Genomic DNA, 16,959 nt, shown 5'->3' with positions numbered 1-16,959 from the left:
ACAAATTCTACTTGGCTCTCATTGCAGTTAATGTCATCATCATCATAATTTTTTAAATATTTTTTTTTGTATTTGGTCCTGTCCATCTCATCAAGGTCACAAGTGACAGCTGACTTTGGGTGGGAAGTGGTGTACACCCAGGGTTGGACTGGCGCAAAAAAGAAAAAGAAAAAAAGAATCGGCCCTGGCATTTTGACTTATGCACACCGGCCCAGCCTGACTCCTGACCATACCTGTCTAACACATTGCTCTGCCACTGATATTGACTGATGTTGGCCCAGTTTGATGTATATATTTAAAATGAGTTAATGGACTAGTCCCTCTAAATTATGGGCCAGTTTCTTGGGGTAAAATGGAGGAAAATAATAACTAAAAAGCATTGCATCGGCCTAAAAGACGCCGGCCCACGGGGCACTTGCCATGTACGCCTGATGGCCAGTCCAGCCTTGTGTACACCCTGCACTAGTTGCTAGCCAACTGCAAGGCACATAAAGACAAACAACCATTCACACTTGCAAACTCCACACAGGGATGTCAGAGCAGAGGTTTGAATCCCTGAAGCTCAGAACTGTGAGGTAGACTTGCTAACTAATCTATCGAGCTGCCTTTCCCCATTATAATAAACTTTACGCCAGGTGTCCTATAATTATTTGTCCTATAATCAGGTTCTATAATACAATGGCAAATACCGGTTTTTTTTTAAATTTAAAAAGAACACAGTGTTGTGTTAAGACAGCACTTGTATAGCTGTACTTATATTTTGTACGTTCCAGTGGCTTTAATTCCCCATGACTGAGAGAGTAGGGCTTGCTAGATTACAGAGATGTCATTGACTATTTATTTGTCGACCTCAGAATTCAACTTTTCATGCAGCTCACAGGAGGGTATCAGAGAGACCGGGGGCAATCAAAGCTCCCTTTCATTTCAGCTCCAGAATGTGCCTTTAGATCAGTCCTTCATCACTGTAGGGATGTTCTCCTTCACCTTTAAATTGTATAGCTTGATGCTGTTACTGCTGCCTGATGGCCTTACTTTGTTGTCCTTTTTTTAATTCTCTCAATTGATTGGCTGAATATGCTAAAACTAAAGTCCTCATGTTGAGTTGTGAAGGTCAGAGAATGAAAGGACCTTACTTTGCTGTTTTTTCAGAGAAATTCAGAGGGATTTTCTCCAAACATAAGCTACCGATGCACTTCAAACACTGCAAAAAAACTGAGAAGGTTGCTGGTTCATCCCAAGGACAAAATCAGCAATGTTTCTTATGCACTGTATTGTAGTGAGGAGTGCAGTGACCTCTCCAGTGGACAAGACAAGCAAACCCTACAGTACAGAAACTCATTCCATAAAATAGAAGGGCAGCCTCTTCGGGTCCATTAGGTAAAACGATCATTCAACAGTCACACCTAGCAACAACCACAAATCTCATGTGACCATTCCTAATTTCCACACCCGCCAGAGCCATACAAAGGGGAATTCCACACCTAAGATGTAAATTTAAGAAGTCTTTTGAATTAAAGGTCCTTTATAGGTCGTCTACTTCAACAACGAAGAAGGGTCCAGTTGCCTTGCTTTAACGTTTGTTGATGACTTGGATTTCCACAGATGGGGTTTAGTTACAGTTGCAATACTGAGGTCAAAGGTATTTTGAGTCCTGTCAGCAAATTGGTTCAAACCTTCTCAACTGAGTGGGAAATTAAAAATAAAATGTTACTATTTACACCCCCCCCCATAAAAAAGTATTGCATTTCTTTGATAGCTGCTATGACATCCATTGAAACTCATTTTTCAAAGTCAGTGTGTGCAGAACGATACGTATGGACAGCGACAGGACATAGACTACTTTGACCAAAGCTTTAGTCTCACATTGACTTAAATCCATTTTAACAATAAAATAATGCAATATTAATATTGTCAGTCAGCATGTGACCTAAAAATCTAATTTCATCAACACAAAACAATACAACAAAATAACCTTAATCAAAAGACAAATACAGCTTTTAAATGACAAAATTGTACTAATTTTGTGTTAATTAACGGTGTAAAGCACATTTTCTACCTGATTTATGTAACACCAGCTTTCTAATACTGCGACCTAAACAAACAAAATTAATCCCCAACAGTGCCGTTATTGGAGGGATAAAAGTGATTCTGATTCTATGGACAGGGAAGGACCCTGATAACAATATTTTCGATTTGCAGTTGAAGTGGTATTGCCCATAGTGATATTTTTTCACTTGGCCACCAACTCCAATCTCATTCCAGTAGCTGTTAATTATTGTGCTATTTAGAATGTAGATTTGTAGATAATCTATTTTATAGCATTCCATCATTTTAATACATCTAATCACAATGAAGGGGACACTGCAGGTTACCACTAGTTTCATAATAGTATGCAATTTTTGTATTTTTATGTGTTTTCTGACCCTAATAGCAGTCCTGTATTTTTTGACAAACATTAATTGATATTGTAATATGAAAAGAGTGTGCAGATATACTGGAAAATTACAAATGTTTAATCCCAATTGCAGTCATTTGGCTGTCATTTACCATAATATCCTATATTACTTGCTCTGATTTAAATGATAATAATAATAATAATAACAATAATAATAATAATTTCTGATTTGTGGTTAATGGCGTTGGGTGTTGTATTCTTTGGAATTGTATGATTCAAATATTTGACCCATTCCACTTTAATTAAAGTCAGTATTCCAATAAGAAACATTTATTGTCACCTTCATGAATGCACAAAAGGAACTAAAACGTCATTTATTGCTGATGAGCCATGTTTGCGATGTGACAACAATGCAATCAAGAGATGTCATCGTCGAACAACAAAACAGATCAACATATATGATAATATTGCTTAAAGAGCCCGACAATCAGTCGTGCCCGCCGGATGTGTGCAGCGGTCCAGTGAACTGTTGTGCTTTAAGCAGTAAGTCCCAGAGTCCGACAGGGGGCGTGTCTTCCCCACGGCCGGGTCGAGAGCTGCTTTCCGTAGGCGACTTGGTGCTGAAACCGCTCTGCTCTCCCACCGAGAAACAAAGCAACTTCTTTGTGCTGTTCCGGCGACTCTTCCATGCTCCTCGCTGTCCAAGGTAAGTCAAATACAGCTAACTTAACATCTCTTGCACAATGTTTGGGCATACATTGTGTCTTTGTTCTGGCGCCACACCTAGAGGAACATGCTTACCTTTTTTTAAGACAAGAAATGTAAGTGAGAGCATTTGAAATTATTTTAGATAGGTACAGGATCTTGCAAAAATTTTGGTGTACATGCCCGACAACGGAGTGTGGTAAAAGCCGCTCACATCAAATTGGCACACGTGCAGCACACATAGTCTACATATTGAAGTAGCTCACAAAAAAACTATGGAGGAAATGATGACCTACACTGTAGCTGACCCCTACTTGGACAGCTTTTCTTGTCATCCTTTAAAGCCTGCGCATTTTGTGTAGAGAGACAATATGAGGGCATATACTGTGCTCTGCTTTATGAATGATCTGTGGGACGAGTCCTGAATTTAAATCCAGCGTTAAAGCGTAGTATCAACTTTATCCACGATACACCTCGACTTAATTAAATCTTAAAAACTATGGTGCACCAGTTCAGTAATTCTATAGAAGAATACAAAATACCGCAACACTAAAATCTACACAGCACGGTTACATATAGGCTATATGCTAAATACGAAAAAACATGCCCTAAGTTTTTTTTAAATTAATGTCAGCTTTTGCATAACTTGCATAAACTACTTTTAATTTATATTAGCCTACATCATTATACAAAGTATTTTCAAACGTAGCACCTGACGACAAATTAAATACGTACACGCACAGAAAAACCGAACCACCGAGGCTTCCGTACGGATAACTTTCCAACTTCCTCAAAACGCATCAGCAATGACATTCTAGCGTCGCATTCTAAAATCGAGTTTTAAGGTCAACGTTTATGTCATACATTTTGAGCAACTTTTCCTAATTGTTTGAATTGATTTATAAACTATAATACACCGACCATGTTCGTATTTGTGTCTCCTGTACGCAATTTTAAGAGGCATTAGTAAAAGGAGCAACATGGAAGTATTCATCATGGTGAGTGACCTCGTACGGTTCGTGTACAAACTTGACACCGATCAAAAAGCAATCTTGTCGAATTCATTGTTTGGAGCGGCAACTCGGCAAAACATGCGAACAATTTAAGAGAAAACAAACAGTACAGGTAAGAGTGTGTCGAGTGGTCAGCGGCAGGCGGGGAACATACCCGATCTGTTCTTTCTTCACATGCGTTCTCATGGCTCCACTTCAAATGCTGTGCGGCAGTGCAGCGGCAGATCACATCGCCGCTTAACTCGCTCCAACTCTCTCTTCTTGTGTCTCTCCCCAGATGGATTTCTTCAAACTGAGCCCAGCCTAACATGGATGCCCCTTCAGGTCCCCCACCATCTCCTCCATCCTCATCACCATCATCTCCTTCCTCGGCCAAGGACTATTATATTTTCTTCTTGGCGCAGTGAGCCGGACAGGCAGTGATTTTTTTATTTTTGCCTTATGGATGTAAGGAAGCAGTCGCCCAACCTGCCGGAGTGAAAGAGAAAAAGCATAGATCTGGGAAATATACCGATTCAGGGAATAACAATACTGTGCAGCGCACAAGCAACATGAAGATTACCTCGCAGTTGATGTCGAGGTGCAGGCTGCTTCTGCTGCTATTGCAATGTGTGGGATATTCTCATGGGATGCCACATGTCTTGAGATTCGGTGAGTCATTTCATATTAACTCTCATATTACCTCAAAAGTTTGATTGCTGTATTGTACCGTCGCCGTCCAGCCCCATGTGACCACTTTTCCACATACAGTATATCCTATATTTGCTTTCCTTCACATGTGAGAAACAGTAAAGTTACACCACAGAGTCACAAAGCTTTTTTTTTTTTTTTTTTTGCTACCTCAGGCAGGTAAAGATCTATCTAGTCATGTTTGGGGAAATAAGAATAAATGGGCATGTTGTCTTCAAAAATGCTTCCAATAGATCACTTGAGATGCAGGTATCAAATAATAATATCATTACACTAACATTAGCTAACCCCATGGGAATTAGTGAATGGAGTACACCTTATGTTTCGGTGAACAGCAATGCCGAGAAGTCTGACACCTGTTGCTATTTAGAATGTTTCACATATGCAGATGAAAGTTTAGATGTGATACAATCCTTTCCTCCCAATTATACCTCCATCTCTGTGTGCATACTCAGGGAGCCAAATACTTTTTCTATAATAAATGAAAATTGCCAACTTTGTTTAAACTGTGGATTTTACTTGTCCGTTATTTTGATATTAGACATTGAAATGGTACACGTTGTCAGGGGTACCTTAAGAGAGGCACCATAAGGGGGAACATTAAGGATAATTGCGTAGGGCCATGACTGACAAATACCCTATTTAGCATAAATTGAGCATGTCTTAATCTACGACCAGCTACCACTTACCAGTTGACAGATCTGTTTGTGCTTTTTAAGGCTTCAGTTACTTTTTTCTTTTTCTTCTTATTTTTTTCTGTGAAGCAGTTGCCCAACCTGCTGTCTTAAGGCTTCAGTTTCTAATGGAATGTGACATATTTCTAATTTGCTGTATTTATTAGATTTACGCCAGCAGCTCAAAAAAGTGATGTTAATATCACATCCCTATATTGACATCATCTGACGAGTGATGACATTTTCTCACACTTGACAAAGCTTCTTTACAGCAGGACTATCAAGCTGAGTTGAAACCCTGCTGCTGAGAGCTCCTCTGACGTCCTTCCTTTCAAACTTGACTTAAACAGCTTTCTCTTTGAGAAGTGACCTTGAGAACAAAGCTGTTAATGCAATAATCTCGGCAATAAATTCATAGGAACCATAATTAGAATGTCAGTTTCTGTTGTTTTGAATTAATCAGGAGCGTGAAACAATATAAGCAATGGATAAATTAATCTTCAGAAAACAGAAAATACGATGAGATTGAGCTTTATCAGACACCTGCTGCGCAAAACTCAAAGCTACTTTTGTAAGTGACATTTTTCATTCATATTATTATAGAATTCATATGTATTCATCATGTTTTTAACTCAACTGAAACTCAATTGAGAGACCCAATATATGTGTGTGTGTGTGTGTATATATATATACAGACCTTAAATCATCATTATATTCTGTAAGTGGTCAAATGTGGCTGGTGACTATAGTTTGAGTGAGTGGGTTGTAAAAATGACAGTGCTCAGTTGTTTATAACAGATACATAATGATTTTCTTATGGAATTATATTACATGTGCAGTTGGTGTGGATTGGTAGATAACAAATGCCTCACAGTTTTGAAGTTGGGGGTTAGAATCTGGGCTCTGCCCTTCCTGTGTGGAGTTTGCAATTTCTCCTTGTGGTTGTGTGTCTTTTCTCCTTGTACTTTTGCTTGCAGCGTCAATGTGAGTGTCAATCGTTCATTTAAATGTGCCCTGCGAATGGCTGGTGACCAGCTCACTCGTGACCCAATAGTTATAGAAAATGGATGAATGGATAGATACACTCGCAAGGAAGATTCTTGCACATATACGGTAGATCACACTGTTTTTAAATAGATTTATAACATTGATGTAATAAACAATTTTAGTGTGGTTCTCAAAGGAGCACCAGAGGTTGTTGCTTAGTGCTACCCCCCCCCCCCCAACCCACTGACCTCAATGGATTAATTAAGAATTAATAAAATAAACATATTTATCATTGAATTTCTTTGTGAGGACAACTCTTTTCAATACAGAAGCACCTCTTCAAGTACTTTAAAAAAAGGACGTTGGACGTAGTTTTAACTTTTGAAATCAACATGTAGAAAGCAACATGTAGAAACACATTAAAATGGTGCCGGAGTTACGGTACTTTGAAGTTACTCCTCTCTTTGACATGGAAATTCCCCCTCCTCCACACGTGACAATCTGCTAGCTCCCGCAATGTATGTGGTAACCATGTAAAGCTTAGTTTCTCTGCTTTCAGAATCCGTTGGAATTACGTTGCTTGCGCTAGCGGTTCAGAAATTACGGTGATTTGAAAAACAAGTGTGTTGTCCTGTCACCGCCGACAGCTTCGGATTTGGAGGGTTAAAATAAATACGTTTTGTGAATATAACACTTATGCTAATATATAAAATTCCTTCTATGTCCTAGTAGGAGTTATAATGATTGGACTTCAAGTCTTTGAGCTTGTCAGTAGCAATTGTTGTTGTTTCTCTCACTTTCAGTTCAAACGGAGGACAGTGGTGCTCTCTCTGACCACCTGACACGTTTTCTAACCACAAAAAATGTCAGCTAACTCCTAGTTAGACGTAACTTCTAACAAATAAACAGTGAACTATCATTAAATACAGAAAAAACAAGCATTGGTATTGTGTAGTCGAAATTAAGAAATGTTCCACATACTGCATCCTGGTTTAAGACTTACTTAAAGAGACAGTGTACAGATTTAATGCCATCTAGTGGTCAACTAATAGTTCATTCACTTTTAATGTAAACAATATGCAAAAAAAAAGGTCAGATCACATCAATGTACATTTTTTATATAATCGTGGGTCTAGTAATCACTAATTATATTACATAGGTCACGCCGCGCCTTACAGGAGGCTGATATGTTTTGCCGCCATCTTTCTGCTACGGATAACTAAAGGAGAAGAACTTCGCAAAAGTAGTTAGCCTCTGGCGGTGCTTGCAGCTAGTGCTGGACCAAATGGGTCCACCGCTGCTTACCTTCCGCACTCAGGCTTGCAGGTGGTCGTTGCTGAGTCCCGTGATTCAGGCTCCTGCAGCTTGCCTCCCTCTGCTTTCTCTTGCTAGGTTTTGCTAGCTTCTCCACTCCAGCTAGTTCTTGCTAACCGCTCTTGTTAGCCGCTCCACTAGTTTTTGCTGGCCACTCTTTCTCGCCGGTCCCACTAATTCCTGTTCATCGGGCTGCACACTCGTTCGCTCACTCCAAATAATTGTTGGTCGTAATTGGTGGTAGGATTGCAAAGTGTGGTCTCTCTGAGACACTGTTGTGTGCGTGCTTCAAAATCATTGCATTCTCTTGATTCCCCACTAGATGATGCTAAATCCTCCGCACTCTCCCTTTAAGGCATAGGTGTCAAACTCCGGTCCTCGAGGGCCGCAGTCCTGCAGGTTTTGGAGGTTTCCCTCTTCCAACACAAGCTGATTTCAATCAGCAGGATCGTTATCAGGCTTATTCAGAGCTTGCTGATGAGCTGATCATATATCAGCTGTGTTGGAGAAGGGAAACATCCAAAACCTGAGGGCCGGAGTTTGAAACCTATGCTTTAAGGCAAGACTGTGAATGATTGGAAGGCATCATACCCCTCTGCCCAGCCTGGGAGAGGTGGGAAGTATTGGGTGGAACAAAGCATTTTTTGAGGCAAGGTTCTGTAGTTTTGTTAAAATATTACTTTTCAATCAAGTACTGTAAGGCTATACACTTTTCTAGCTTTTTTAGGACATTCAGTAACAAAACAAAACAACAACAAGCAATTGATATAATCATACATTATTTACCAAACTTTTTTTTATCACTTTGATTGATTTCCTGGGAGCTGTAGACTTGTGAATGACATCAAATACCACTTTTAATGGATGGTCCTGCTGCTCTATCAGCACTGGTATGAAGGTCAACGTTTAATGGTTTAGATGAGCCTAATGTGGAAGCCTGTCTCTGAGAGGCCCATCTGTTAAGCATTAAAATAATAGTTGGCATTATCATCCAGATGCTCAACATCACACCATGGCACTGCCTTGATGTTGTTCATTGAACAACGGAATGTTTCTTCAGTTGTGTTTCCTTTTACTAAAACAAAAACATTTGTCACATGCCAGTGAGTTAGTGAGTCAATGAGTTAATCGTCATAATAAAATGGGATTGAAAAATATATCAAAGCGGCAGCATGGTGTACGACTGGTGAGGACATCCGCACATTACCACAAAATATAAAATCATGTGCATGCAAGTCCTCTGCTAATCTGTAATACAAATATGTAAGACGATACAAATAGTGCAAAATCTTCTGTTCTAAATACAATATATTTTAGTTTTCAACTTAATATTGTAGTTACAGATAACTTCCTTTCTCAGTTTAGTTACGAGAAAAATATGGTAGTTCGAATGGTTGTGGTTTGTGGATCCAGCATACAGCAGTCTGCAATGTGTCAGTTGGTTCTTGACCAGGTGATTTTCAGATGTTGTGCTGTTGAAAGAAAGACATGAGAGATAGGCCACACTGAATGACCTTCAGTTAAAGAACCACAAACTGGCTACTGCCTCAATTGAGTGAAGAAAGACTCTGTGATGTTGGAGAGTGTTGATGAAAACATCTGCCAGTCCCTTGGCATTGGTTTTCTCTTCTGTTGGGTTTTCTGTGATAAGATGCTGGCGATAAAAGTTGTCACAATGTTAAACAGTGGTATGAGTTAAAGAGAAACGTGTTTTTCCACTACAATGCAGACAGAGCCCTGAGAATGGATTTAGGGGGGTCTCCAGAAATAACATGACATCTTTATCAAACCTGATTCTTCAAGTAGTTGACCGCCCACATGTCAGATACTTATGTATAAGGTGGGGCTGGATGAGCAGAAAGGAAGAAAAGGCTATTTTTATTCGCTGCCTGTTTTTTTGCCCCAGAACAATCTCTGAGTGCATTTGTCAGTCCTCACTGTTGACCTTCTGATCAAAGCCAAAACAAAATGCTGCTCAAATTGTTCTCCTTTCACTGATATAGAATGCACAGTGCCTCTAGATAATGTGTCCCCATTTCTCCCTGTGGTCTGTTGTGTAGAGAATCATCTGCCGTGATATTATTGGTCTAGGCTCATAATACAAGAAAGAGCATATTATTTCTTTGACTTAAATGTCTCATTTTTATATTCTACGTACTGTATATCCTGGTACTAGTGATTATATATTTTATGATTCTTCAGTTAACTACTGCTGTTTCACTTTTCTTATTGACCCTTTAAAATAATTTTTTAATTAGTTAAAAAAAAAAAAATTATATGTATATGTAAAAGTATTAGAATATATGCATAAGGTACACTGTTCAATGTGTTCACTATTAATAATTACTATAATACCCTTTGGTATTGGTAATCAAGATACATTAGCTGTATATTAGCAGTTTTTTTTGTTTTGTTTACTATACATACCTACTATTTATTGTGTAAAGGATGTTAAAGGGATAAGACCTGATACGTTTATACTTCTTCTTACTCCTTTTTGAACACATATGTGTAAATGCTCAGCTTATATCTGGGTGGTTTGAACCACTGCAAAACTTTCTTATGGTGCTTTTGTTGCTTTAATGTTGTGTTTGTTGTTTTGTATGTTTTGTATATTTTGTCTTTACACATGTACTTTTATAACCAGACAGTTTTTTTATATGCATGTTTGAAGAAAAAAAACTCTAATATATATATATATATATATATATATATATATATATATATATATATATACATTACCCTTTAAATATAACATTATAAAACGGGCCCTATATTTGTTGACAGGCACCCACACGATTGGTGTAAAAACATGTACAACTCTAATTTGCCGTGTTTGGGAATTTGGCTGACTGCGCTGCGCCTCGCCGGGCGTTCAAGCAAATGGAGCTGATGCACCTGACAATTTGGTGACACAAAATAGACCCTTTTCATGCCAAGTCAAGTCTAGTTTGGCTTGTTTGTGAATTTACATATTTTATTGCACGTTTTAAGTCCCGGCACATTTGGCAATTTGGTCAAAGTAGACAACATTTTTGACTAGCTAAAAGTAGGTCTAAATTTTGCCGCAGGTGAACGCAAATTGGGTGGATTTGTATTAAGTGTATGTGAACACTGAAGATGAGTTTGTTCTGAACTTGATTATAATGTGTTTTATCCATTAGCATTACATTTGTTCTGCGGATTAATGTCATAAATTGTCTACATTATCAACTTATGTTCTACATGTAATTGATCTGCTTGACGATTGTTATGATGGTGCTGACTGATTCGGGAAGCGGGTGTGGCACTGTCCTCCATCTACAGGTGGTAAAAAAAAAAAGCACCAACATATTTAGCTTACCAGCCAAAAAAGCACAAAGCTCCTCTCGTTGTTCAACATTCAACATGGAAACGGTGAGTAATTCTGCGAGAACAGAATTAATTGCAGCGTCCCTTCATCCATGTTAGGTTTGTTTATTTGCCCCGGCGTTGGCACTGGCTTCCTGGTTTTGTCACAGCTGAGCTGCATATCACGCCCCCAAACACAATGTCGCTCCAAACCAATAAGCTACACCTACTTGTATTTTGAGAAGAAAAAGGACATTTCCATGTTTAACAGTCAGCAGTTTTCATAAAATCAAATACAACACGAATGCTTACAATGAACTACCAACAAGCCCAGTGGTTATATATGGCTGAAAACAAGCTTTTCAGTCAGGGGATGAATGGAGACGAGATGTGAGTATGCAGCTTTCAGAGCACTCACTGGTGTGTGCGTGTGCGGTTGTTGATTTTGAACGGTATTTTGGACTGAGCCAGCAGAGACTGTTTCCCCTGTGGTTGTGTGTTGAAGAGTGGCATTTCCAGTCATCTGAAGCTGAAGCACATCACAGTCTCTTGTGAAATAACAGATGAAATGTGTAATGCAATCTTTAGACAGGATGGACGGACAAAATAAAGCTATCTATACGCTATGAATACACCAAATTGTCAGACGGGAGACAGACTAAAATAGAGTTTAGTGTAGAGGTAATTTCCCGTAAATAGAAATACACCCTAAAAAGAGGAGTTATCATTGCCCTAGCCAATGAAGTTATGTATTGCGGCAAAAGTTTGGTGTCAAGCAAGGATGGATTTTATGGATTTTCTCATAAGCACAAAGGTGGTTAATGTGATGCATTTTGGAGAGAACAATCCTCTTGAGCAGCAGCAACTCTGAGCTATCACGTTCACAAGGGAGTTATTGTCTCAGATCTTAATCTTCCAAATCCCCAGTCACATTCAAACTACAACAGCACCAGCTAGAATGTGCCGCTCCATTCAGCATGCACATGATTGAGTAGACAGAATTAAAATCCTCGTGCTTTTCTGATTTTCTCGCTATTTGTGTACCCACTTTACATTGTTCCTACTAAGCAGTATTCTGAAACGTATTGAAAGCAAAGGTTATATAGTGGGTATCATGTCAATTAGATGCATGTTGATTGAACTCCATTTGACCTAATCTCATTTGATGGAGCTGCTTGCTTTTAGGAGACATGTTATATATAGGATATTGCCAGGTTTTGAGGGAAGGCGGACCCAAGTGCAGGGAAGCATTCAGAGGCAGAGGGGCTCGACAAGTAATTTATTTAACAAACACTAAAGGGCAAACAAGGTTGTTGAGTAATGAAAAAGCAGTCCAAAACAAGATACCAAGTAACAAAGGAACACACAGAAATGAGTCGCAAGGACGTGACAAAACTGGACATAGACAATGAACCAACAAGGATTGAAAGAAAGCAGGGCACTAAAACGTATGCTAACGAGACAACTCCTGGACAAGACCAGAGGTGGCAAATCCAGGTTCAGAAAGTAAATAGTTTGGCTTTAGCCCCTGATGCTAGCTAGCTAGCTAGCTCCATAAAAGGTAAGCCAGCACCGTGGGAGCTAGCTAAAGCCAAACTGTGGCAGGGTTTTTAATTTCAGGACATGGATTTGCCACCTCTGGACAAGACACACGTGGCTGAGGGAGCCGATCAGATGACACAAGGGACCAGGATGACAAGCACATATGGACATGACAAAACTTGACTAGACATTGACAAAGGGAGACATGACAGAATCCAACTAAACCAAACCAAAAGCTCAGACCATGACAGGATACATTTTCAAAGCCAAAATCAATGTCCTGCACTTTTGATTGTTTTGGGTGAATGGTATTGGGAATTATTACATTAACTACTAGTGGAAGACAACTAAACCATTTCTATGAAAATCACTTAAGCCCGTATGTCACTGAGCGGCGCAGGCTTGAGAGGGTTCACGCACGTGGCGAGTGTTTCTTTGTCATACTCTCTCAAAGCCTTTTTATGCTCTCAAAGCATTTTTCTTATCGCACATTTCTTTTGAACATGTTAAAAATGTGATGCTGACAAGAAAAAAAAAATGATGGTGGGGGTTTATAATGGTATGCAGCTCTCATGAGCCACAATGTTAGCGCCCTTACTTTTATCACTGATTGTAATGTTAAGCAGATAAGATGAGACTAGACTAGATAAGTGCTTGACAAAAAATAACTATACTATGCCAAAAATAGCATGTTCGAGAGGCGTACAGGTGCTATATGACAAGAGCTTCTCCATTAAACAATAGCCATAGATGTGAGTAAATAGATGCAACATGCTCCTTTTGAGCAGTGTGCCTATGGTGATGCTAAGCTAAGATCCATGCTTTCCATTTCTTGCCCATGATGGCACTAACCAACATAGCCACCCACCATGTAGACGTGTCTGTTAGCCTGCTCTTGTCTGTACTGTATCTCTGACAACAGCGCCACAAACTGGAAATATGTTCGTCGCTGTCCTGTGAAAAACACTTATGTCCATCTTTAAAAACAAAAAAAACAAAAACGTTTTTGGGATATCTGCATTCAGTTTCACGAACAAAACGTAAAAATTTTAAAAATGACAAAAATGGACACAAGTGTTTTTCATAGGACAGCGACGAATTGCTGTCTGTTAATTGTTCCACAGTGCCAGTAAACAACAACGGCCAATTTTGGAGCTAACAAACTCTGACAACTACTGTACAAAGGGGTGTTTTGAGGGGACTGGACGCTATTTTCTGTCCGTTAAATTTGGAGTTTGTTGGTTCTGGGTCTGTTAAATAAAGGTTCCAGTGTACTATAGGGGAGACTGCTCCTTGTTCTTTTCACGTTTGGCTAGCAAACACTGTCATCAGGTTTGCGATTCAAGGTTTTAGTGAGGGTTGGCTTTAAGCATGAATGATAAAACTCACTGTTCTTCATGGAGGGTTGGTTACTCCAGCATCGGATGCATCAGTGACTCTTGTTACACCCTTGGCAGCAGAACACACATTCAGTGGTCGGACTCCCCTTCATTTGTTCTTGACTTTTATGTTGATGTTCTCGCAAGGGCTGAAGCTGGTCTTACTTAAACAGAAGTGCAGTGCTTATGTTTTATAAGATAGAGGGGTCGGCATTGCTTGGCTGTCTCACATGTACTACAGGGTGACACAAAAAAAAACGGTCATCACCTAAACTTGAATAGCTTTAGAAATAAATAATCAATTATTTGTATTTTTCAGATTTATCAAGAAGATTTAATGTTCTAAGAGTCTACTAATTTGACCTTTGAGATGCCATGGACTACTGAGGAAAATACATTTATAGTTGAGGCATATTTTTGGCTGAAGTCTATCCACGCAGCTCAATTGCAATTCAAAGAACGGTTCGGATGTCGTGAATTTCCTGTCCACTCAATGATCTACAGATGGGTCAACAAGTTCAGAACCCATTGGACTGTGCATAACCTCAATGGTAAAGACACTAACTGAAAATCACACTCTGGACGACCAAAATCATCAAGGACACCACACAACGTTGCTGCAGTCAGAGACTCCGTTGTCCGCAGCCCAAGCAAGTCTGTGCTGAGAATTTTGATCGCAGAGCTGTCTGTTAGTGTCTTTACCATTGAGGTTATGCACAGTCCCATGGGTTCTGAACTTGTTGACCCATCTGTAGATCATTGAGTGGACCAGAAATTCACGACATCCGAACCGTTCTTTGAATTGCAATTGAGCTGCGTGGATAGACTTCAGCCAAAAATATGCGATCCATCCGTTATCTAGCGCTTATCCGGGGTCGGGTCGCAGGGGCAGCACCTTTTGCAGGGAAGCCTAGACTTCCCTCTCCCCAGCCACTTCAACCAGCTCCTCCAGCGGGATCCCAAGGTCTTCCCAGGCCAGCCGAGAGACATAGTCTCTCCGGCGTGTCCTGGGTTGTTTCCGGGGTGTCCCGCCGATGTGACATGCCCGGAACACCTTTCCAGGTAGGCATCCAGGAGGCATCCGAACCAGATGCCCGAGCCACCTCAACTGGTTCCTCTCAATGCGGAGGAGTAACGGCTCGACACTAAGTCCGCCCTGGATGGCCGAGCTTCTCACCCTATCTCTAAATATACTATAAATGTATTTTCCTCAGTAGTCCATGGCATCTCGAAGGTCAAATTTGGTAGACTCTTAGAACATTAATTCTTCTTGGTAAATCTGAAAAATAAAAATAATTGATTAATAATTTCTAAAGTTTTTCAAGTTTAGGTGATGACCGTTTTTTTTTTTGTCGCAACCTGTATAAAGTCAGGATCTGATCATTGTTCTCTTGATTCAAACACATTTTCCAGATAATTTTTCTTTAGAATGTTTAATTTGTCCTTGGAGCTTAATAAGAACATGCTGAAGATGTACAGTATATGCCCTGAAAACTCAAAACATATAATTTTGTGATTTTATGCCAGAACCTTCTCAGCAGTTGTGGATGACTGTACTGTGATAATTTCTTGTTGATTATTGTTGATATTTCGATATTCTCTGATTTATCACTCAATCTACAGTGACTCATTAAATCCATCATACTTGGCCACGATAAATTATGTTTCCCAGGATTTGTACAATTTTAAATATCTATCTACCTATCTGATCGGCTATACCAGACCATATTTTGCATTTTATTAATTTTTTGTGATCGGCTGTAATGTCTTCATTCGCCGATCCGATCAGTGATTCATCGGCTTCACGAATGCCATTGATGTCCATGTATTATCTGGTTAATACATGGATTCTCAAAACTGGCTGTCACAATAAGCATCCATGCATAGTGAGTGGGTCTTTATTTATTTATTTATTTATTTTCTCATGGATGGCTCTGCCTCTCCCTGCAGAGAGAAAAGTTCAAGATACTGTCATGAATGGAGTTTGATATTTGTGGAAAATGAATATTTAAAACCTTTTTGTTTACATTTTTTCTCATCTCATGAAGCCTCTGCCCTGTGTTGGGTATTTTAAATTCAGCATATGTGACTTGAGCTTTGCATGCTGCCTGCATTAGAGGTTGAGGTGACACTACTATTCTGGTGTACTTGTAACCTCAACAAAGGGAGGGCACAAGTGTGCGATACCTGGGTCAGTGTGACAGTAATACGAACCAAATTTTCATAGCACACTGTTCCTTGAGCTGAAACCTATCCTCATTAATGATTTGCAGATCAATATTGAAACCTAATACCAGTATTTGCCAGTTTTAGGACATCAGTCATTTAAGGTAATGCACAGAATATCGTATAACAATAACAAAAGTAATAAAGCTATTTACTGTAGATCTTAGCTAAATAATACTTGGTTGGTGCGAATATTTTCTGCCTGGGTAAGTGTGAAACGTGTAAGCAAGGAGGCATCACTTCACTGCACAGCTATTTGAGAATGCAGAAGAATCCTCTTTTTTTTTGTCATGTACTCACATGTACATGAAATTTGACCTCTGTCTTTGGCCCATCAGAGTAAACACACACCGTTAGTGGGACTCGCAGGGGCTGCTTGAGCACACTCCAGTCATGTGGGGGATGGTCTTGACCCGGGGTCCCCCCCAGTGGCAGGTGACAATCTTAACTTAACCACTTGGCCACGGCTGCCCTTGATGGGTCTTTGTCACATGTGGACACAAACAATCAGGGTGGAAGACAGTCTCCAAATGCCCACTTCAGATCGCAGATCTGTAATCTCCCTAGCTAACTTTACATTATAAGTCCTTGAACATGTGCTTGCAGTTCCTTATAAAAGTTATTTGCGCACTTCGATATCCCGCCTGAGTTGAACTGATTTGCTGAAACTGATACTGATTTATTTCTCCTTCCGCCTTGTAAAT

At 39.6% G+C, this 16,959-nt stretch overlaps 1 protein-coding gene and 1 long non-coding RNA gene across 5 annotated transcripts in view; one reads left to right on the top strand and one right to left on the bottom strand.

Annotated features, from left to right (window-relative positions):
- Positions 1-2,753: 2,753 nt before the first annotated feature.
- Positions 2,754-8,069, bottom strand: LOC147172017 (uncharacterized). Of its 2 annotated transcripts, none has more exons than XR_015095459.1 (3): positions 7,770-8,069; positions 4,268-4,581; positions 2,754-3,092 (listed from the first exon to the last, which is right to left on the bottom strand). It is a non-coding gene; the product is annotated as an uncharacterized LOC147172017 (long non-coding RNA). The 2 variants fall into 2 exon arrangements; XR_015095458.1 differs by lacking the exon at positions 7,770-8,069 and adding an exon at positions 4,676-4,749.
- Positions 3,004-16,959, top strand: part of grik2 (glutamate receptor, ionotropic, kainate 2) — a 153,734-nt gene continuing 139,778 nt past the window's right edge. For 2 of the 3 annotated variants that reach the window (XM_086079522.1, XM_086079520.1), the window contains exons 1-2: positions 3,887-4,098; positions 4,391-4,764. In XM_086079522.1, the coding sequence (XP_085935648.1) occupies positions 4,665-4,764 (100 nt within the window). In that variant the 5' untranslated portion in view covers positions 3,887-4,098; positions 4,391-4,664. Of the gene's footprint in view, positions 3,102-3,886; positions 4,099-4,390; positions 4,765-16,959 lie in introns of those variants that run through there. The other variant, XM_086079521.1, reaches the window with a different exon arrangement.

Source organism: Leptonotus elevatus, chromosome 6 (assembly GCF_054856555.1).
Source record: "Leptonotus elevatus isolate MCC_2025b chromosome 6, RoL_Lele_1.0, whole genome shotgun sequence".
Taxonomy (NCBI): domain Eukaryota; kingdom Metazoa; phylum Chordata; class Actinopteri; order Syngnathiformes; family Syngnathidae; genus Leptonotus; species Leptonotus elevatus.
This window is presented reverse-complemented; position numbering and strand designations above follow the sequence as displayed.